A 22394-nucleotide genomic window follows, 5' to 3' on the forward strand; every position below is an offset into this window, starting at 1 on the left:
TCTGCTCAATTTCTCTAGCCCTGTGACTTACAGAGATTGGGGCGTGGCCCTGAGGTTCTCAGTCTTGCAGTGATTGGGGCAGGGCTAACAGGCTCACAGACTTAGCGATTGCTTGGGGAGTGGCTATCAGGCTCAAAGTCACTAGAAAAAAAAAAATCCAGTTCAGGAGTCTAGAGGCCAGGAGAGGATGGCTGGCTGGCTCATACTACTCTCTGAGGAAAAAGGTTCTGCTGGTCAGACACCTTTGTTCCAAATAATGGATTGTTGAAGTACCTCCACACGTTTTGGTATAAGGAGAGGCCTTGTTTGGTAGGCAGGGAGCAGGGAGTTGGATTAAATCATTTGCCCAGAGTCAATGTTTCATAATCTGTCGGACTTTTCTTTTCTGTCAGTACTGGGGTTTAAACTCGGGGCCTGTGCACTGTGTCTCGATTTTTTTCCACTCAGGGCTGGCGTTCTTATCACTTGACCACTGCTCCATGGTCAGCTCTTTGCTGGTTGAGGTAAGTCTCGTGGATGTTTCTGCCTGGGCTGGCTTTGAACTATACTGCTCAAATCTCAAGCCTCCTGAGTAGCACAAGTCACCAGCGTCTGATTTTAATCTAATTTTTATGGTAGCTTTTTCCCCAGCTGAAGATTTTACTTGGAATTCATGTACTTTTTTCAACCTTGATACTGTCAATCAATTCTAATGAGTGACTCCTATTGGTGATACTTGGAAAAAGAATGAGAGGTTGAAAAAAAACAAAAGGGAAAAATCAGGAAAAATTTTACAATAAGTAAAGAAGAGAAGGGAGCTGGTCCTGAGTTTTAGGGAGGAATGGGTGTGTGCCTGAGGCCAGCTGGGGCTCTGTCACCTTGGAACTCAGGGGACATTGTGTGGGCATTCTTCAATCCTTTCAACCAAAGCTCCTCAAATCATCAGAAAGCTTATTCTGCCCTGGGCTGGGGTGTGGTTAGCAGAGGGAGGAGGCACCAACTCCAAGGCGTGAAATCAATGGAGGATCAGGTAAAAAGCACTTGATTTTGCCTAAAGCTAAGCAGGGTTATGGGTGGCGCATTGGAAATGTATAGAAGCTGGGTTTTGTGGTTTAAGCCTGTAATCTTAGTGACTTGGGTGGCTCAGAGAGCAGGGGTTGAGGTTTGAGATCAGCTAAGGCATAAAAGTTTCTGAGACTCCATCTCAACAAAAGCCTGGTCCCAGTGGCACTTGCTTGTTATCCCAGTGACAGAAGAAGCACAATTGGCTGTGTGCCTGTCACCATCTCCAGGGGCCAGAGACATGTGGAAGCACAAAGAGGAATGACAGCCTAGGCTGGTCTGGGCCCGAGGCAAAATCCTACCTTGAGAAGAGCAATGATGAACTGGGCACTGTGGCTCATGCTTGTAATCCTAGCTCCCCAGGAGAAAGATCTGAGGATCATGGTTCAAAGCCAGCTTGGGCAGGAAATTCCACCAGACTCTTATCTCCAATGAACCACTGGAAAACCAAAAGTATTGCTATGGCTCAAAGTCATAGAGCTCTAGCCTCGAGCTGAAGAGCTCAGGGACAGAGCCTAGGCCTGGTGTTCAAGCCCCACAACAGACAAAAAACAAAAAACAAGAGAGAAAGAAAATAGCAAAGATGAAAAAGGGAGAGGGGACTGGAGCCAGGCACTGGTGGCTCACACCTATAATCTTAGCTACTCAGGAAGATGACATCTGAGAATCACAGGTCAGACTCTGCCCCGGAAAGAAAGTCCCTGAGATTTATCTCTAACCAGTAGGAAACCAGAAGAGGCACTGTGGCTCAAAGTGGTAGAGCAATATCTTGAGTGAAAAAACTTAAAAACAGTGTCCAAGTCACATGCTTGACTAAAAAAAAAGAAAAGAAAAGAAAAAAGCCGGGGGTGGGGGGGGCTGGGAATGAGGCCTATTGGTAAATGCTTGTCTAGCGTGCATGAAGCCCTGGGTTTGATTCCTCAGTATCACCTAGACAGAAAAGACAGAAGTGGCACCTGTAGCTCAAGTGGCAGAATGCTAGCCTTTAGCAAAAGAAGCTCAGGGACAGTGTCCAGGCCTTGAGTTTAGTCCCCAGGACTGGCAAATAATAATAATAATAATAATAATAATAATAATAATAATAATAATAAAAGAAATAGGGAGTGGAAGGGCTGGAGGTGTGGCTTAAGTGGTACAGTGCCTGCCTAGTGAGCTTGAGGCCCTGGGTTCAATCCCCAGTAGTGCAGGAATAAATAAGTAAACACACAGAAGAGCAACCTTCAGTTTGTGGTGAATGGAAATGAACCACATCAAACTTGGCTGATCTAATCAAATCACATGTGTAAACTGGCCTGGCTTACTTGCTTGGCATATGGCCTAGGCTCTTTTTCTCATTAGGTCTTAAGTTTCTTAACCCCGGAGTCCCCTCGTCCTTGGAGCCGTGTGCACAGCTGCCTCTGGGCCAGTTCTGTAGTGACTCCATCTGGAGCCGCACACTGCACATCCCATGTGCATGACAGAAGTGTGTGCTCGGTGCTCTGAGAACGAGGACTCTGCCCCAGGGAGCGGAGGTGGGGGCAGGTTCCTCTGAAAGCTGACATCTGAACAGGGTCCTGGGAGAAGAGTGTTCTGTGTTCTGAGAAGAGGGAAGGACATTCCTGCAATCAACTCCAGCCCCAGGGTATGAGATGCCATGGCTTGTCTGAGCCCAAGGAGCAGTGGGGCCCTAGATGGGAAAAGTGGTGCAAGGAGCCATGATCCAATGACCTCCCAGAACAACCATTAGGCCTGTAGACAAGAAGGAGCCATCAGAGACTTTCCAGCTCCAGAGTGTTATTAAATCTATTTTTGGAAAATTACTGGCTGAGGAATGATAAATGCCTGGACAGAAGAGAGAGGTTTTGCAATCAGAAGAGAGGTGAGAAGGTCTGAGCTGGGCAGCCACTTTGTGGGCGTGAGGCTCCGGCCAGAGTGTCAGAGCCGAGACTGGTGGAGGCTGGAGTGATGGCTAGGGAGGGGTTGGAGATTTATAGCTGGGACAATTAGGAGAAGGGTGCTCCAACTGTCAGGCAGGGAACACAGAAGAAGAACAGGTTTGGGGTGGAGTGGGATGGTAAGGATTTCCTCGAGTCATAAACCCTACTCGGGCCAGGCCTGGGATCCCTACCACCCCTGGTAGAGGAAGGCAGACCCCTCTGTGAGTGCTCAGGCCATGCCTCTGGAACCTGGCTTCTTTTGTGACCCTGGTCACTCAGTGTCCCATGGATCCCTCCTGTGCCCCACCTCATTGTCATGAGTTGAGAAGACAGTGCCTAGGACCAAGGAACCTGGCCCCGTGAGCACAGGCAGCTGTGGGGTAGGGCATACCTGGCAAGACTTAGGCCCAGGTTTTCTCTTCTATCTTAAAAGTGCCTCCACTTAATTCAAATCCCCGTGTTTAGAAGGCAGACAGCTGAGCTGTCCAGTGAAAAGTGAAGACTGCCTTGCAGCAACGTGGAAGGCTGTGGGTTTTCCTCTCCCTGGTCCTTGAATCAGACACCGGGCACTGGGTACCAGGAGCCCTCAGAAGGAGCTCCACTGGAAAGGCTCACTGTCCAGCTCAGCAAAGGGCAGATACAGAACAAGTCACACACAGGCCCCGCTCTAGGGCCCAGGATCCGGCAGACAGGAGCCCAGCGCCCAAAGTCAGCCAAGAGATTCCAAGCCAGGTGAAGCCAGGGCCGCTGGCCCGCCCAGCCTCCCGGCGGCGGCCAGGGACCTGAGGAAGGCAGGGTGATAAGAGCAGGTGAGGGGAAGGAGAAGCTATTCCACCCAGGCTGTTCAAGGAATTGGGGGAGAGGGTCTGGAGGACCTCCCAGGGGCATTGGTGACCAGTGAGCCTCTACAGGGCTCGGAGCTGAGTCCTGAGGGAGACACTGCTGAGGAATAAGAAGCGAAGAAAACTAAACGACACCGTCACTCTTGCCAACTTTAGGGTAGAAAGGAGTTGTCGGGCTGTACAGGAGGAAGGAGGGAGCCCAGGTCCTCGTGGTAGGTCTCAGTGGTAGCTGGAGGAGTCCAGGGCCTTGAGCCCTTGTTCGGCCTTTTTACTCCCTGCGGCCCACCTCCACTTCCAGCTTTTTGCTGGTTAACTGGAAATAGGAGTCTCACAGACTTTCATGGCTTCCAACTTCCATCCCCAGATCTCAAGCTTCCTAAGTAGTTAGGATTATAGGCACAAGCCATCCTTGCCCCCTATGTGCTGTGTACATGTGTGTATGTGTGTGTGTGTGTGGGGGGTGCCTGTGACTTTCCTGAGGTTTGAACTCAGGGCCTGGGAGCTGGCCCTGAGCTTTTTATGCTCAAGGCTTCTGCTCTACCATTTGAACCACAGATTCACTTCTGGCTTTTTTTTTTTTTTTTGGTGGTTAATTGAAGAGTCTTATAGACTTCCCCGCCCAGGCTGGCTTCTAACCTCAAGCCCCAGTCTTAGGTCTCTGAGTAGCCAGGATTACAGACATGAGCCACTGGCCACAAGTATCTTTTGAAGTAGACAAAAAACGATAATGAAGTGTGTATCATTCTGGGAGTTTTAAAATTCAGAGGCCACTTTTTAAATTTTAGTAGCTTAATGCAGTGTTATGTGAACAACAGTGAAGACGCAAGCTAATTACATCTAAGTGGTATTAGACTTAGAAACTCTTCTCAGAGTGTCTGTGAGTCATCTGCTTCAATGCAAATATCCATAAAACACGTACTAATTGTTCCAGAAGGAATGAATTGTTCCAGGAGGGCAAAAGGCCAAGGGAGCTGAAATACTGGGTTCTTCATTTATAAAGTCAATTAAAGCTCTCTTTTGTAAGCTCTCCTCAGGTCCTAGAATATTATCGGCTGAGTCTGGCACCAGAAGCACGTTATGCTTTAAATACTGCACAAGGGCACCAGACGAGAGAGGAGAACATACTCTAAGAGCCACTCAAGTGCCTTTTGGGAGAGGTGAAATACTGTGTGAATTTACTCAGCTTTCAGGAACACAGAGGCATTTGATGTTTTTACAAAGCCACTGGCTACATACCTGAGATGAAAAAAAATACGCACATCTGCAGTATTCACAATCATTCATAAAATGTGTACAGTCATCACACCTGGCGACGAGGCCAGTGGAAGCCTGGCATATTGTTCTTTCTCTCCTTGTAGGCAGTTCATTGTCTCTGGGTAAATGTAAGGTTGAATTAATATTGCCTTTTATTTTCCTTCTTCTAGATGGCTTTGTACCAGTGGAGGAAAAAAAAGAGCCAACAAAGAATTATAGGCAACTAATAGGTGAACTCACCGTCTGCTGCTCCCAGCCCCCCAATTTGGGTTTTAGAAGTGGCTCTGGGTTGCAGTGGCAGCAACTGGCAGGCCTGCTGCGGGAAGGCTCTACATCACGGAGAGGGGCGTCTTTTGGCTTTTCCCTCTGTAGTTCTGCCTCTCCATAATATCAAGTGCGAGGTGCACAGAAACATTCTCCTCCTTTTAGGTGCAGCCTTGTAAATTTCACACAGGCTTTAAATCCCCCATCCCCCAGAAAACCCTCTATTTAAAGAATAGGAAACATCCCTGAATATGATCACTGTTGCTGAGGGTTTCTATTAGTTGCTTCCTGCAAGCATTCATTAATCCATATGCCATCTTGTTGACTTCTGGGTCAGTGGTTCTCACACTAGTGTATATTAGAAAGCTTTGAAACATATTACAGGGTTCCCCAGTGAGTTTCTGTATCAGAGGTCAGGCAGACCATCTGAGAATTTTCTGTCTGTCTGTCTGGTCTAATGACAGTACTGGGGATTGAACTCAGGGCCTGGGTGCTATTTCTTTCAGCTTTTTTTGCTCAAGGTTGGCACTCTACCACATGAGCCACAATTCTATTTTTTGTTGTTGTTGTTGTTTTTGCCAGTCCTGGGCTCAAGCTCAGGGCTTGAGCACAGTCATTGGACTTTTCTCAAGGCTAGAGCTCTGCCACTTGAGCCTCAGCACCACTTCCAGCTTTTTTCTATGTATGTGGTGCCAAGGAATTGAACCCAGGTCTTTGTGCATGCTAGGCAAGCACTCTACCACTAGGCCAAACTCCCAGCCATTTTTTTTTTTTTTTATTTTGGCCAGTCCTGGGGCTTCAACTCAGGGCCTCGGCACTGTCCTTGGACATTTTTGCTCAAGGCTAGTGCTCTGCCACTTGAATCACAACACCATTTCAAGCTGTTTGTGTGTATGTAGTACCAAGGAATCCAACCCAGGGCTTCATGCATACTAGGCGAGCACTCTACCACTAGGCTATGCTCCTGGCCCCTCCCAGTCATTTTTTATTGGATCAAACTTACAGCAATATCCACAAACCTTCCTCTATCCCAAATATATGAATGAAAATGTGAATGAAAAGATGATACTCAGATTGTTAAAGCAATGGGAAATAGGCAGTTGATGACTTTTTAAAAGGAGTTTGGAATCTGGAATCTGAGCCCTGGGTTCAAATCACAGCTCATGGGCCAGGAGTTTGGCCTAGTGGTAGAGTGCTTGCTTAGCATGCACAAAGACTTGGGTTTGGTTCCCCGAAGTGGTGCTGTGGCTCAAGTAGTAGAGCTCTAGCCCCCAATGATGGGGGCCGGGAGTTTGGCCTAGTGGTAGAGTGCTTGCCTAGCATGCACGAAGACCCGGGTTCAATTCCTCATTACCACGGGTTCAATTCCTCATTACCACATATATAGCAAAAAGCCCTAAGTGGTGCTGTGGCTCAAGTGGTAGAGCCCTATCCTTCAGAAAATCCAGGGACAGTGCTCATGCCCTGAGCTCATGCCCAGGACTGGCAAAAAAAAAAAAAAAAAAAAAAAAAAAAGCCCAAAGATGGTGCTCAGGCCCTGAGTACAAGCTCCAGGACTGGTAAAAAAGTGTAAAAAAATCACAGCTTAGCTGTTCGTCTTGAACAGGTGACTTAATGTTTTTAGCCCTTAGTTTCTCATTTGCATATAAAGTCGATAGCATGGCCTTCTAGCAGCTGCTAAAAAACTGAATTTAGTGTAGTAGCTGGGCTTGAACTCTGGACCTGGGTGCTGTCCTTTAGCCCCTTTATGCTCAAAGCTAGAGCTCTAACGCTTTAGCCACAGCACCACTTCCAGCTTTTTCTATGTATGTGGTACCGAGGAATTGAACCCGGGTCTTCATGCATGCTAGGCAAATACCGTACCAGTAGGCCAAACTTGCAGCCACCCTCCTGGTCATCTCATTCTATTCTTGATCAAGGATATTATCTGTCTGAAAAGATGCAATCTCATAGACATAAAAAAAAAAAAGCAACTGCCTTTAATCCTAGCTACTCAGGAGTGGGGCTTGGCTCAGGGTAGGGCAGTAGCCTTGAGCTGAAGAGCTCAGGGACAGCGCCTAGGCTGAGTTCAAGCCCCATGACTCCCCCCTCCATACACACAAAAAAGCAAAAAAAAAAAAAAAAAACAAAACCTGACAATACTGATTTATGAAAAGTCAAACTGAGCAACGTAGAAGACAATCGCCTCAGCCTTCCTTTTCGTGACAAAGTAGTATTTCATTCTGCCAGTTTATCCATTTACCTGTTGGTGGTCATTTGTGTTGTTTTTGCTGTTCCAAATAAAGTTAGGAATATTTGGCTGTAAATCTTGATGTGGAAAAATGCTTAACTTACTATGTGAATACCTCATAGTGAGAATGGAAACTGTAGATGGTGGGCATCATTTTTGTTTCTTTTTTCTTTTGCCAGTCCTGGGGACTGAACTCAGGGCCTGACCACTGTCCTTGGGCTTTCTACCACTTGAGCCACAGCTCCTCTTCCAGCTTTTTAGTAGTTATTGGAGATAAGAACCTCATAGACTTTACAGTTAGCTTTTAACTATAATCCTCAGATCTTGACATTATGAGTAGCGAGGATTACAGATGGGATCCATCGGCACCCAGCTCTAACAGAATCTTTGGAAGAAAACTGTTTTCTCAAGAAGAAATAGAAAGCAGAAAGTGTTCCATTAAAGACATTTCGGCTGGGTGCTGGTGGCATGCCTATAATCCTAGCTACTCATGAGGCTGAAATTGAGGGTTGTGGTTCAAAGCCAGCTCAGACAGGAAAGTCTCCAATTAACCACCAAAAAACCTAGAAGTAGTGGCCCTGTGGCTCAAAGCGGTAGAGTGCTAGCCTTGACAAGCAGAAGAGTTCAGGGACAGTGCCTGGCCTTGAGTTTAAGCCCCATGACGGACAAAAATAAGAAAAGACATTTCAGTCTGTACTTAAAGAAAAGTTCTGATAAGGAGAGCTTTTTTTTAATTAAAAAATTTTAATTGTTATTGAAAAGGTGATATACAAAGGGGTTATAGTTACACAAGTGAGGTAATGAGTATATTGAACAGTGTCACTCTTCCCTCAGTTTCTCCCATTTCTCCCAGTTTTTTTTCTCTTCCCGTCCCCCCCACAAGTTGTATAGTTCATTTTCCACATAGTGTCTGGTGAGTATCATTGCTGCATTTGAAAAACAATCTTAAAAATGATCTTTAAGTAGTTGTACAAAGCAGTTTCTACTGAATGAAGCAATCTATGAATACAATGCATCAATGCATCTTGAGCCTTTCCATCCCTTTCAACATTCATCTTTCACAACCCCATCCCTTCCTTCAATTTTCTCAGTTCTGTAGGTTGTCCATTGATTTTCATGACTGCATTCTCCACCCTACCCCACAATTTCCTCTCTTCCACTTGTTGAAGAAGACAAAAAGAAAAGAAACAGTTGTAAGATGCAGAAAGTTATCAATCCATGTGGATAAACTAAGTGTCGTGAGCACTTCAGCCCCAAGGAGAGCTTTTGTAATCCAGCCCGTTTAGACTTCACTATTAAACTATTAAAACTCCTACGATACTTCTAGAAAATACAAATGGAAGAGAGTCAGGCATGTGCAGCTGACATCTGAAATCCTAGCTACTCAAGAGGCTGAGATCTGAGGATCAAAGTTCAAAGCCAGCCTGGGCACAAAAGGACCTGAGACTCTTATCTCCAGTTAACCTCTAGAAAACGGGAAATAGGTTTGATTCAAGGGTAAGGTGGTAGCCTTGAGCTGAAGAGCTCAGGGGACAGTGCCCAGGCCCAGAGTTCAAGGAAGAGAATGCTTCACAACTCATTCTGTTATAGCAGGTCTTCCTTGATGCCCAAACACAGGAAATCACACACAAAAAGTCATAGAACAGGGGGGAAGGAAATGGGGACAAAAACATGAGAAGGGGTATCAATGTGTGAGAAATAATGCTCCTTCTATCTGGCGAATATAACAGTAACCCCTCTATTAATTACAATAAAAAATTAAGTCACAGAACATACACATATATACGTATATATATGTATATATACATATATATGTATATGTGTGTGTGTGTGTGTGTGTGTATCAAATCTGAGCCTTTATGTATGCTAGGCAAGCATTCTACCACTAGGCCAAAGTCCAGGCCCAATAGAACATGTTTTAAGAACATAATTACAAGCATTTTTTTTTTGCCAGTCCTGGGCTTGAGCTCAGGGCCTGAGCACTGTCCTTGGACTTTCTCAAGGCTAGAGCTCTACCACTGGAGCCTCAGCACCACTTCCAGAGCTCTACCACTGGAGCCTCAGCACCACTTCCGGCTTTCTTCTATATGTGGTACTGAGGAATAGAACCCAGGTCTTCATGAATGCTAGGCAAGCACTTTAACCACTGGGCCAAACTCCCGGCCCAATTACAAGCATTTTTAATAAAATTTCAGCAAACCATTTGGGCAAGGGGGCTCATGTCTTGTAAGTTCTTGGGCCACAGAGGAAAACCCTCCCTCAAAAATACACACAGGTAGGGATGGGAGTTTGGCCTAGTGGTAGAGTGCTTGCTTAGCACTCTTGCCTAGCACTCGAACCCGGGTTTGATTCCTCAGCACCACATACATAGAAAAAAGCCAGGAGTGGTGCTATGGCTCAAAGGGTAGAATACTAGCTTTGTGAAAGCTCAAGGAGAGTGTCCAGGCCCTGAGTTCAAATCCCAGGACTGGCAAAAAAAGAAAGAATTCAAACATCACTTGTTTTAAGATACACACGTATGTGTGCATGTATGTAAACATATGTGCAATCATTACAGTTTCCATACTTTCCTGGAGTGTTATGTAACAACTGGATATCATTATCATCACCATTATTTTTCCAAGAAGGTTCTATTTCATTTTTTTCCAGTATTTCCTCACTCTCTTGGATCTTTGAGAGGTCTGTTTTGCTTCACTGTATTTCTTTTTGAAAAGTTTCTTTTCTATTAAGCTCACTTCTTCATGGAGTAAGGAGGTCTTTATTCTCAGCAGGAAGGAGAAGGTACTTAGTATAAACTGGTAACTCAGAGAAAAATTTGCCTCTTCATAGGTGGTCACATGTTTGCAGTAACTGGAAGAGGAAGTGAAAGGAGAAGTTATCTCTAGATGGTAATTGAGAGAATATGCATCACCTCTGAGCAGCCTCCAAGAAACTTCAAGCATAGAGGCCAGTCCTCAGGTAGCACCCTGAGAGGGAGGGGATTAGAACAATTAGCTCAAATCCCTGACTACACCCGTGCAGGGAACGCGGGGTGCATGAGCAGCCGGCCCTGCGAATCCCCACTTAAGGATTTCCAGATGGCCACTGCCGCTCTTCTTACCATGGCCAAAGCAAATGAGGGAGCACAGGGAGAGAATCTACACTTTTTTCCTTGGTTCTTTTTTTTGTGGGTCATGGGGCTTGAACTTGGCCTGGGCACTGTCCCTGAGCTCTTCAGCTCAAGGCTGCTGCCTTACCCTTGAGCCAAGCCCCACTTCCCATTTTCTAGGTTTTCTAGGGTTAATTGGAGATAAGAGTCTCAGGTCCTTTTGTGCCGGGTTGGCTTTGAACCTTGATCCTCAGATCTCAGCCTCCCAAGTAGCTAGGATTACAGGCGTGAGCCACTGCAGCACACCCGTCCTCCTTGGTTCTTTTGATGCCAGGGATGGGACCTGGGTTCTTGCTTCTGTACATGGTAGGCATCACTGAGTTACTCTGGACTTACTTTTAAAACAAACGAAAGAAATCAAGTAATGTATAACCTTCTATCCAAAGTAAGACGGGGAGTCTGGCCTAGTGGTAGAGTGCTTGCCTAGCATTCACGAAGACCTGGATTCGATTCCTCGGTACCACATACATAGAAAGAAGCTGGAAGTGCTGTTGTGGCTCAAGTGGTAGAGCTCTAGCCTTGAGAAAAAAGTCCAAGGACAGTGCTCAGGCCCTGATTTCAAGCCCTATAACTGGAAAAGGAAAAAAAAAACCCAAATAAAGTAAGGCACTAGACCTTATAATGTCATATACAAAAAATATATGCAATATAGAAATAAGAGTATTTTATTTTTCTGTTTTAAAACAGTAGAACGGAATCTGATCAATTCTCTACTGCTAATTCTCCAACTCACGGTAACACCAAAGTGTGGTTATTTTTATTTTTTATTTTTTTTTGTGCCAGTATTGGGGCTTGAACTCAGAGCCTAGGTGCCATTCTGAGGCTGGTATTCTACCACTTGAACTACAGTTCAACTTCTGGTTTGTCAGTGGTAACTGGGGATAAAGAGCTTCACAGACTTTCCTGCCTGGGCTAGTCTTAAATCTTGATCCTTCAGATCTCAGCCTCCTGAGTAGCTAGGATTATAGACACGATCTACTGGCACCTAATAGCAAATCTTAATATACACAACTTCATTGTGTTTTCTATAGTTCACTTAGGAGCTCTTTACACTCGGAGAGCATCAACTTTGTGCTAGGTCCCTATGAATAAGGAAATACTGAATTAGAACTGGAAGCAGATGAGAATGATGTCTGCAGTTTGCTCAGAAAAGGAATAATAGTCTTTGGTAACACAGCAGTGGGCTCTCTGACCACTGTATTGTCTACTGTAGCACTGCAGGTTAATGTAGCTGGGGAACAGTTTGTGCTATTTGTGTGAGGTCATCTTCCTTGACTTTTCCCCCTAGCTTCTTACACAAGACTCAGTATATAATTCTGGCTCTCTTGACTACGAGCTTGCCATCTCCTGGGCTCAGCTTCAGAAGATTGCATGTTCATGTAGCACGCATGAGGCCTTGTCCAATACCCAGCACCAAAAACAAAACAGGATAACCTACAGCCTTCTAATTCCAACAGATACATTGCGGGGCTCTTCTAAGTACGTGACTGTCATTACTTAGAAAATACATCTTCAGGTCATACTAGAGATTTCATCATGCTCCCCACCCCCCACAACTCTTTTAAGTTTTAAAAGCGCCATGCACCTTTTACAGAATTTCTGGGTACTGAGCCAATACAATGAATTCTTGGTTATCAGGGCCTGGCCTTTCTTTATCAGGACTCCCTGGAGGCTATGTCCATGGAAACAAGTGTCTTCTGCAGTCCAGTTGAACTGAAAGCTGGAAGGAGCTTTTTTTTCAGTAGTCGGTGTTGAATCAGCGAGTGTGCTAAACTGTCTTTGCAGATTCTCTACCATTTCTGGAAACAGAGAAAAAGAAGCAAAGAAATAAAACAAAAAAATTTAAACTACAGGGCCAGGAGTTTGGCCTAGTGGTAGAGTGCTTGCCTAGCATGCACAAAGACCCGGGTTCAATTCCTCAGTACCACATACTTAGAAAAAAGCTAGAAGTGGTGCTGAAGCTCAAGTGGTAGAGCTGTAGCCTGAGAAAGTCCAAGGACAGTGCTCAGGCCCTGAGCCCAAGCCCACGACTGGCAAAAAAAAAAAAAAAATTAAACTACAAATAAACCTTGAGTTTTCTTAATAGGACTGTACCAACCCACGCTGGCCTCTTGGCTTTTTAAAAAAGCTTCTTGAGACAAAGTCTTGCTGGCTTGGTCCTACTTCAGACTTCTGAGTGCTGGGATTGTAGGCATGTAACCACACTCAGATGATTATTCTTGGTTTCCATAAGAATGTGTGAGGGAAACATTAGGCAAAACTATAACGGGATGAGGGGCATACAGAAGCTGTTTAAAATGACTAAAATGGAGGGCTGTGGCTGCAGTGGTAGAGCAACTACCCAGCAAGCACACGGTCTGGAGTTCAAACCCCAGGGAGTGTCAAAGGGGGGAAAAAGACTAAAATGCTAAATTTTATGTGCACTTTATCAAAACTTCAGGAAACAAAGGATGTAAGATAATTTAAGGGCAATTCTCAAGACAGAGTTCTAGAAGAAAAACACAGGATTTTTAGATTCAGGTGCTATATATATATATATATTATATTATATATATATATAAATATATATATATATATTTTTTTTTTGCCAGTCCCGGGTTTGAGCTCAGGGCCTGAGCACTGTCCTTGGACTTTCTCAAGACTAGAGCTCTACCACTTGAGCCCCAGTACCACTTCCGGCTTTTTTCTATGTATGTGGTACCGAGGAATCGAACCCAGGTCTTCATGCATGCTAGGCAAGCACCAAGCACTCTACCACTAGGCCAAACTCTTGGCCTGGAATTTTATATTTTGAGTAAGGGCAATTTCCTGAAATAAATCCACAGATTTCTAGCAGAGGATAATGTTCCTTTGGATATATACTGGAACATTTCGACTTAAAATTCTATATAACTTGTGGGTGCGGATAGGAAGGAAAAACTGGGAGACAAAAAGGGAAGGAGTGAGACTGTCCAAAAAGAAATGTCTTTTTTTTTTTTTTTTTTGCCAGTCCTGGAGCTTGAACTTGGAGTCCGAGTACTGTCCTTAAGCTTTCTTAAGAAGAGCACTCTACCACTTGAGTCATAGCACCAGCTCTGGCTCTTCTGTGTATGTGGTACTGAGGGAATGATCCCAGGGCTTTATGCATGGTAGGCAAGCGCTCTACCACTAGGTCATACTCCAGGCCCTAAGAAACGTATTCTTTTTTTTTTTTTTTTTGGTGGGTCATGGGGTTTGAACTCGGCCTGGGCACTGTACTTGAGCTCTTCAGCTCAAGGCTATTGCCCTACCACTGGGTCTAGGTGTTGCCCCTGAGCTCTTCAGCTCAAGGCTACTACTCCACCCTCATCAATCCTCACTTCCTATTTTCTAGGGGTTAATTGGAAATAAGAGTCTCAGGTTCTTTTGTGCCCGGGCTGGCTTTGAACCTTGATCCTCAGATCTTAGCCTCCTGAGTAGCTAGGATTACAGGTGTGAGCCACCGGGCCAGGCTAAGAAATGTATTCTTTATCTGACACATGTAACTGTAATCCTTCTGTACATCATCTTTGTAATAACAGTAAATTTATGATTTAGTTGTAAGCACCACTGCCCTTGGACCAACCAATAACAGTAAATTTAAGAAGAAAAATTAAAAATTGAGCCGGGTGCCAGTGGATCACACCTATAATCCTACCTGCTCAGGAGGCTGAGATGTGAGAACTGCAGTTCAAAGACAGCCTGGGGGGAAAGTCCTTTATCTCCAATAAAACACAAAAAAGCCAGCGGTGGTGCTGTGAACTCAAGGGTAGAGTACTACCTCGAGAAAAATAAGCTCAGAGACTGCCCAGGCCAAGAGTTCAAGCCTCAGGATCAGAAAAACACAAAACCAAACCAAACAATACAAAACAAAACCAACCAACTCAATAACTTACTTGTACATTCACTTTTCAAGTCAAGATCCTTAGCTGTTTACAACCGTTTTGCTAGCTGGCACTGACAAAAACAAGAAATCCAACTCACCTCTTCTCTTATATACCACTGATTTGTCGATGTGTGAGTGGTAGAGTGGCTTTTCGCTTTTCCACATGTATCTATGCAAGACAGAAAAAGAGCTGGAGCAGGGGAGGACACAATGCATCTCCACACAGGCAGGAAGCGTTTCTCCAAGGGGACATCTGACGTTCCTGACAGCTAGTCCATAGCTCTGGTGTGGAGTGGCTTATTAACTGGCACATATCCCTGACCACCCACAGAGCTGCCATGGGAAGAGGCTCTGTGAGAGCTGGCCAATGGTGTCCTGTGTTCTCCCCATACCTCCCGGCTGCCACAGGATCATACAAACCAGGACTGACTTCCCAAGATGGCTGTAAGTCAAGATGGCTGTAGCATTCTCTATTCCCATACCTGGTATATTCTGTTTTGTTTTGAGCCATTCTAACTGGTACCTGATAATATTTAACTGTATTTTAACTTCTATTTTCTACTAAAGATGCTAAGTATCTTTCCATGTGCCATTTATCTAGTCTGTTCATTCGAAAACTTGAGTTGTGGGGCCGAAGAGTGTGGCCTCGTGCTTGCCTTGCATGCACAAAGCCCTGGATCTGAGTTCTCGGTACCACATACACAGAAAAAAGCTGGAAATGGTGCTGTGGCTCAGGTGGTAGAGCACTAGCCTTGAGTAAAAAGGGTCCAAAGACAGTGCCCAGCAAAAAAACAGAAACAAAAAAAACCTGGTTAACTGGGCTGGTTTCAAGTGGCAGAGTGCTAGCTAGCCTTGAGAAAGCCTAGGCCCAGGACTGGCAAAAAAAAGAAAAAGAAAAACTGAGTTGTATCCTTACATTTGAGAATATTTTGCATATTACAAAACTTTTAAATCAGATATGCAATTTGCATAAACTATCTGAGTCTATTTTTTTTTAAATTCTGGTTTGGGGGCTTGAATTCTGAGCCTGGGTGCTGTTCTTGAGCTTTTGTGCTCAAGGGCAGTACTCTACTATTGAGCCATAACTCCATGCTGGGCTTTCTTTTTTTTTTTTGCCAGTTAGTCCGGGGGCTTGAACTCAGGGCCTGGGACTGTCTTTGAGCTTTCTCAAGGCTAGCACTTTACCACCTGAGCCACAGTACCACTTTGGGTTTCTCTGTGTATGTGGTACCAGAAAATCGAACCCAGGGCTTGGTGCTTGCTAGGTTATAGTAGGCGTCACTAGGCCATACTCCCAGATTTCTCCTGGCTCTTTTTATAATTTACTGGAGGTAAGTGTTTCAAGGACTTTCCTGCCTGGGCTGGCAGGAACTGTGATCCTCAGATCTCAGCATCTTGAGCAGCTAGGATTATAGGCATGAGCCACTGGTGCCCTGCTCTTTTGCTTTGAGAAGTTCATACTGATAATATAGTCCCAACTTGTAATTTTTTTGGCAGTCCTGGGGCTTAAACTCAGAGCCTAGGCACTGTCCCTGGACACTTTTTGCTCAAGGCTAGTGCTCTATCACTTGAGCCACAGTGCTACTTCTGGCTTTTTCTGTATATGTGGTACCAAAGAATCAAACTCAGGGCATTGTGCATACTAGGGGAACACTCTATCACTAGGCTACGTTCCAGGCACCCGGATCATGCTTTTGCTGTGAGAACTACGAAATTTTTACCTCATCTAAACAGAACTTTTCTCCATGTTTTAAAATTCTCTGCATCTTGTATAATTGTCAGGTCTTCGGTTTACTAATGTCTATCATTGTCGCACTTATAGAGACAATGCTTAGCTACAGAAAGTGCTTTAATAATTTTCATCTTAGAACATGGGAGATGATGTCTAAAAGAACAGGGAGAAAATGAGAGATTGAGGGCTGGGGGTGGAGGTAGCTCAGTTGTAGAGCAATTGCTTAGCATGCATGAGGCCCTGGGCTGAAAACTTGTGTGAAAACAGGGTGGCATCACATAGCTTTCCTCAGTGCACCACAGCAATGGAGCTATCTCTGGATGACCATTTAAAGGAGGTCCAACAGTTGGGTGGACTGAATTAAATACACTTGCTGCCTGCTTTGTTTTGTCTTGGTTTTCAGTGAGATCATTATTCTGGGAAAGCAGTCCAGTTACACCTGTCAGGGGTAATATTTGGTATCTTAGTAATGCTGAGGAGCGCAGATGGGGAGAGCAGGGAGAAGGGGGAATACTAGAAATGCAAGCAAGACTCACAAAAACTGTAAAAAGCTAAGTGCAAAGTGGATCCTAGAATAGAAAAAGGACATTATGTGGAGTTAGTTAAAAACCATGTAAAACAAGGAAAAAAGAGGAACATATGTACCATGTGCAAGGTCCTGGTCTCATCCCCAGCACCATTTAAAAAAAAGATGCAAGAGGGCTAGGGGTTTGGCCTAGTGGTTGAGTGCTTGCTTAGCACGCACTAAGACCAGGGTTTGAGTCCTTGTTATCACATACATAGAAAAAAGCTGGAAGTGGTGCTGTGGCTCAAGTGGCAGACCACTAGACTTGAGAAAAAAAGCCCAAGGACAGTGCTCAGGACCTGAGTTCAAGCCCCAGGACTGGCAAAAATAAAAATAAAAATAAAAACAGAAACAAAACCAGTGGGCTAGACTACATCGTGCTAGAATTATAGAAAGTCCTGGTATTGCTGGGCGCTACTCAAGAGGCTGAGATCTGAGGATCAAGGTTCAAAGCCAGCCCAGGTACTAAAGATGGTGAGACTCCTGTCTCTAACCACTAGAAAATGGGAAGTGGTGCTGTGGCTCAAGGGGTAGAGTGGTAGCCTTGAGCTGAAGAGCTCAGGGACAGCGCCCAGGCCAAGTTCCAGCCCCAGGACTGACAAAAAAAAAAAAAAAAAAAAAAGAAAGAAAGAAAGAAAGAAAGAAAGAAAGAAAACAGAAAGCCCCTGTGTTGCTGAGTGCATATGGATGACGCCTCAGTTGTCCCGTGTGGGTGGCTGACAGAGGCACCCACGAAGGGTACATACTTGGCCCTTGCTTCTTCCCAGTCTCGTTTCTTCTTGTCAAAACTCTTCTTCATAACTTGGTACCATTTTCTGAAGTCAAACCATGGCTTATCTGAAAAATATAAAATCTGTACTTAATTGTGTGTGTGTGTGTGTGTGTGTGTGTGTGTGTGTGTGTGTGTGTGTGTGTGTATGCGCGCGCGCACGCACGCACAGATCCAGGGGCGTGAACTCAGAGCCTGGGTATTGTCCCTGAGATTTTGTGCTGGCTTTGAACTGCGATCCTCAGATCTCAGCTTCCTAAGTAGCTAGGATTACAGGTATGAGCCACCAGTGCCCCCCCCCCCCCGCCTTTCTTTTCCCCTGTTTATGTGGTACTGAGGAATCAAACCCAGGGCTTCATGGATGCTAGGTGAGTCCTCTCCCTCCACAACTAGACCACATTCCCAGCCCCTGTACTTACTTTTTTTTGTCGGTCATGGGGCTTGAACTCTGGGCCTGGGCACTGTCCCTGAGCTCTTTAGCTCAAGGCTACCACCCCACCTCTGGGCCTGGGCGTTGTCATTGAGCTCTTCAGCTCAAGGCTACAGCCCTACCCCTTGAGCAACAGCATCATTTCTGGTTTTCTAGTGGTTAAATGGAGATAAGAGATTGTTGTCCTTAATGTACTATGTTGTCTCTCATCTCCTTTGCTTTCCCTTGGTAATCTCATATTGGTATAATATCTTACTTTGTTATCTGATATATTGAACTTATTTGTATTTGGATATTTGAAATTTGATAGGGAAGGGGGGAAAACCAAGACGGGTGGGGGGTGTGGGGGGGGAGGGAAACGGGTACCAACACATGTGAAAGGGTATCAATGTATGTGAATTAATGCACCTTCTATCTGGCAAATATCATGTAACCCTTTTACTAATTACAATTAAAAAAAAAAAAAGAAAAAAAAGAAAAAAAAAAAGAGTCTCATGGACTTTAGTGTCCATGCTGGCTTTGAACCCTGATCCTCACTTCTCAGCCTTCTTAGTAGCTAGGATTATATGCATGAGCCATGTGCCCAGCATTGTACTTAACTTACTTTTTTAAGTATTTTTTTTTTGGTCAGTTGGTAGTGGCAATTGAACTCTGGGCCTGGGCATTGTCCTTGAGCTCTTCAGCTCAAGACTACCCCTTACCCCTTGAGCCACAGTGCCACTTCTGGTTTTCTGGTGATTAATTGGAGATAAGAGTCTCACAGTCTTTAGTGCCCGGACTGGTTTTGAACCACGATTCTTAGATCTCAGCCTCCTGAGTAGCTGGGATTATAAGCAGCTTAAGGACTTTTTTGTCAATATATTTTAACTGTACAACGGAGGGAAGTTATTGTGAATTTCCATCCATGCATACTATATATCCTGATCAAACTCACTCCATCTCTCTCCCTCATCCCTCCTTCAAACAATCTCAGCAGGTTTCATTGTTTTTGTTTTGTTTTTGCCAGTCCTGGGCTTGAGCTCAGGGCTTGAGCACTGTTCTTGGGCTTTCTCAAAGCTAGACAGAGCTCTATCACTTGAGTCAAAGCACTATTTCTGGTGTTTTCTATGTATGTGGTACTGAGGAATTGAACCTGGGTCTTCATGCATGCTAGGCAAGCACTCTACCAGTAGGCCAAGCTCCCAGTTCTATTTCATATAAAACCCATATATACTAGAAAAAAAGTCCTATAATTATAACATTGTTTATTTGAGTCTTCATTCATTGACATAATTGACACTCACATAGCAGCTCATGGAAATTACAGATGGAGTCACTGTCTCCATACTCTAATTAGACTTTCCCAAACAATTTGTTACTCTCCCTTCTAAGTTCCTCCCTGTACTGTAGCCCTGCCTAGATTATCCTGAAACCATTTCTACATACTTGCTTCTAGACTTGCCTGCCTACCCCAATGAGAATGGAGCATATACTCTACCAGTCAGTATGCAATCAGATTATCTCCTCCACCTAGTGCACATAGCCTGGCAGCTGGCTGTGCTGGAAAATACATGAACTGAGAAGCAAATGACTGGTGATAAAGGTGTGAGACAGCACACCTATGCTCATTCCTATTCCTCCTAATCCTAATGCAGAGACTATACAGATGAGGAAGGACCCATTGCATTGGATCACTGGTCAGGACGGCAGGCTAGACAGTGGCGGCAGTGCAAGCCTCAGTGCAAGCACTCAAAAGCGCTCTAGTTTGGGTCCAGCCTCACCTAGGCAGCGAGACTGTCTCAAAATGAAAAACTTCAGGGGCTAGAGAGACAACAGAACCGAATGTGTAAGTATAACAGGGTTTATTCTCCACTATTCTCTAATAAAGTCAGTCTCCTGACTGATTTATGGCTAAGACAATCATCACCTACAACACAGTGTTGTGAGGTGTACAGCCAGAAGACAAGAAATCATCAAAACAATAAACCTTGTGTTGACATTAGTACCATGAATAAGCTGCAACTTCCCTGCACCTCAACATCATTAATGAGGGGAAGAAGTGGATGGAGACAGGAAGCAGATGACAGGAGAGGCAAGCCCAGAGCAGATTCACCCGAGGTCTCTATGGAGCTGTGGCTCACGCTCACAGTCTAAGACCACCTTTCCTATGACGAGAGACATCAGACAACCTCCTACTCTGTGAGCCAATGAACGTAACAAAGCTGGAATTAAATGTAAGAATTCAAATATTTACCAAACTTCCCTAAGTTGATCTTAGGCTAATTATTTGACACTAAGGATACATTAAAAAAAAAAAGGAAAGATATGGTTCCTCCCCCAGCTGCTTACAACATACCATTTAGTATGAGCTAAGGCGGAAGGAACTAGGATAAAGTGATCACAGAGCTGTCACTGAGTTCAAGTTTGGTCATTCATGTTTATGGTGTAGTCTGGTCAGTAAGTGGCCACTGGGAAAAACAGCAGGTTTGTCTTTAAGTACATTAGGATGGCAGTCACTGAAGTTGCTTAATGGCTCAAGGATATAAAAGTCTATGCAAAACCAACTATGGTACAAGGTACCCTCCCCCATCAAATACACACTATTCAAGTTTTTCCACTACATTCATCAAAAAAAATTTTTTTTGGGGGGGAGGGTACCAGACAAGGGGCTTGAACTCAAGTGTTCAGGTGCTGTCCCTGAGCTTTTTATGCTCAGGGCTACCAGTCCACCACTTGAGCCACAACACTACCTTCAGCTTTTTTGGTGGATAACTGGCAGTAAGAATCTTCTTTTCGGGGGGAGGAAGGAAGGGGGATCCATGGGCCTTGAACTTGGCCTGGGTGCTGTCCCTGAGCTCTTCAGCTCAAGGCTACCATCCTACCCTTGAGCCAAGCCCTACTTCCCATTTTTTAGAGGTTAATTGGAGATAAGAGTCTCAGGCCCTTTTGTGCCTGGGCTGGCTTTGAACCTTGATCCTCACATCTCAGCTTCCTGAGTAGCTAGGATTGCAGGTGTGAGCCACACTGCCTGGCTGGCAGCAAGAATCTTATGGGCTTTTCCTGTGCTGGGCTGGCTTTGAACTACCATTTTCATATCTCAGTGTCCTAAGTAGCTAGGATTGATGATAGGTGTGAACTACTGGTGCCAGGCTTATTAATTGATTCATCATTTATAATTGCTTTGAACTTGGCTAGTAAAAATTAAGTACCTTCAGCGTTCGTTCCATTATACTTTTCAGCAAGATCAGACAAGGACCTGGAGATAACAATAAATAAATACATTTATTTAAAAATCATGTATTTGGACAGTTGGGTTTTGAATTCTTCTGAGAGAAAGTATAGAACAATACTTGAACCTAACACCAAGTCCTTTTTATTTTTTGTGGGTTATAGGGTTTGAACTCAGCCTGGGCGCTGTCCCTGAGCTCTTCAGCTCAAGGCTACCACCGTACAGTTGAGCCAAGCCCCACTTCCCATTTTCTAGAGGTTAATTGGAGATAAGAGTCTCAGGTCCTTTTGTGCCTGGGCTGGCTTTGAACCTTGATCCTCAAATCTCAGCCTCCTGAGTAGCTAGGATTACACTAACACCAAGTCTTAATGGAGAAGCAATTTCTGAAAGCAGGAAGACTATGAATTCAGTCACTCTCTGATGGATTTGAGAGGGGCAACATTGTAAGACTTCATTGGCTTCTAAAATAAACTGAAGGACAGTTTGAGAAATATAAAGGCATGTAGACAAAGTATAAATAATTCTAAGTATTTTAAATGAGAACTACGTGGAATAATGAGAAACAGGGCTTTCTAAAAAACACTAGTATGAAACATGCTCAGAACACATACAGAGTCAATGATAAGTGAGAAATCACTGTTCTACATAGTACAGATCCATGTTCAATGAAACCACAGTCTTTATTTCCGTCCCTTCCCTGTCTCCCTCCCTCAATTTTTTTTTGCCAGTCCGGGAGATTGAACTCAGTCCCTGAGCTTCTTTTGCTCAGGGCTAGCATACTGCCACTTGAGCCACAGCACCATCCAGCTTTTTCTGTTTATGTAGTACTGAGGAATCCAACCTAGGGCTTCATGCATGCTAGGCAAGGACTCTAACTGAGCCAAATTCCCAGCCCTGCAGTCTCCATTTTCAATTGAGCTAACACATGAATTCCTTTACTTTGAATCATCATGTGAAAACATTATGTTTTTACCCTATTGTCTTTTTTTTTTTTTTTTTTGCCAGTCCTGGGCCTTGAACTCAGGGCCTGAGCACTGTTCTTGGACTTTCTCAAGGTTAGAGCTCTACCACTTGAGCCTCAGCACCACTTCTGGCTTTTATCCATGCATGTG

At 44.5% G+C, this 22394-nt stretch overlaps 1 protein-coding gene across 2 annotated transcripts in view; it reads right to left on the reverse strand.

Annotated features, from left to right (window-relative positions):
- Positions 1-9610: 9610 nt before the first annotated feature.
- Positions 9611-22394, reverse strand: part of Taf1b (TATA-box binding protein associated factor, RNA polymerase I subunit B) — a 62748-nt gene continuing 49964 nt past the window's right edge. The window contains exons 11-15 of one of the 2 annotated variants that reach the window (XM_090337461.1): positions 21263-21309; positions 17622-17712; positions 14677-14747; positions 12281-12494; positions 9611-10397 (exon numbers count right to left, since the gene is read on the reverse strand). In XM_090337461.1, coding sequence (XP_090193587.1) covers positions 10178-10397; positions 12281-12494; positions 14677-14747; positions 17622-17712; positions 21263-21309 — 643 coding nt within the window. In that variant the 3' untranslated portion in view covers positions 9611-10177. Of the gene's footprint in view, positions 10398-12280; positions 12495-14676; positions 14748-15973; positions 16750-17621; positions 17713-21262; positions 21310-22394 lie in introns of those variants that run through there. The other variant, XM_090337462.1, reaches the window with a different exon arrangement.

This window comes from Megascapheus bottae, chromosome 7 (genome assembly GCF_031878675.1).
Source record: "Megascapheus bottae isolate mThoBot1 chromosome 7, mThoBot2.hap1, whole genome shotgun sequence".
Classification (NCBI taxonomy): Eukaryota; Metazoa; Chordata; class Mammalia; order Rodentia; family Geomyidae; genus Megascapheus; species Megascapheus bottae.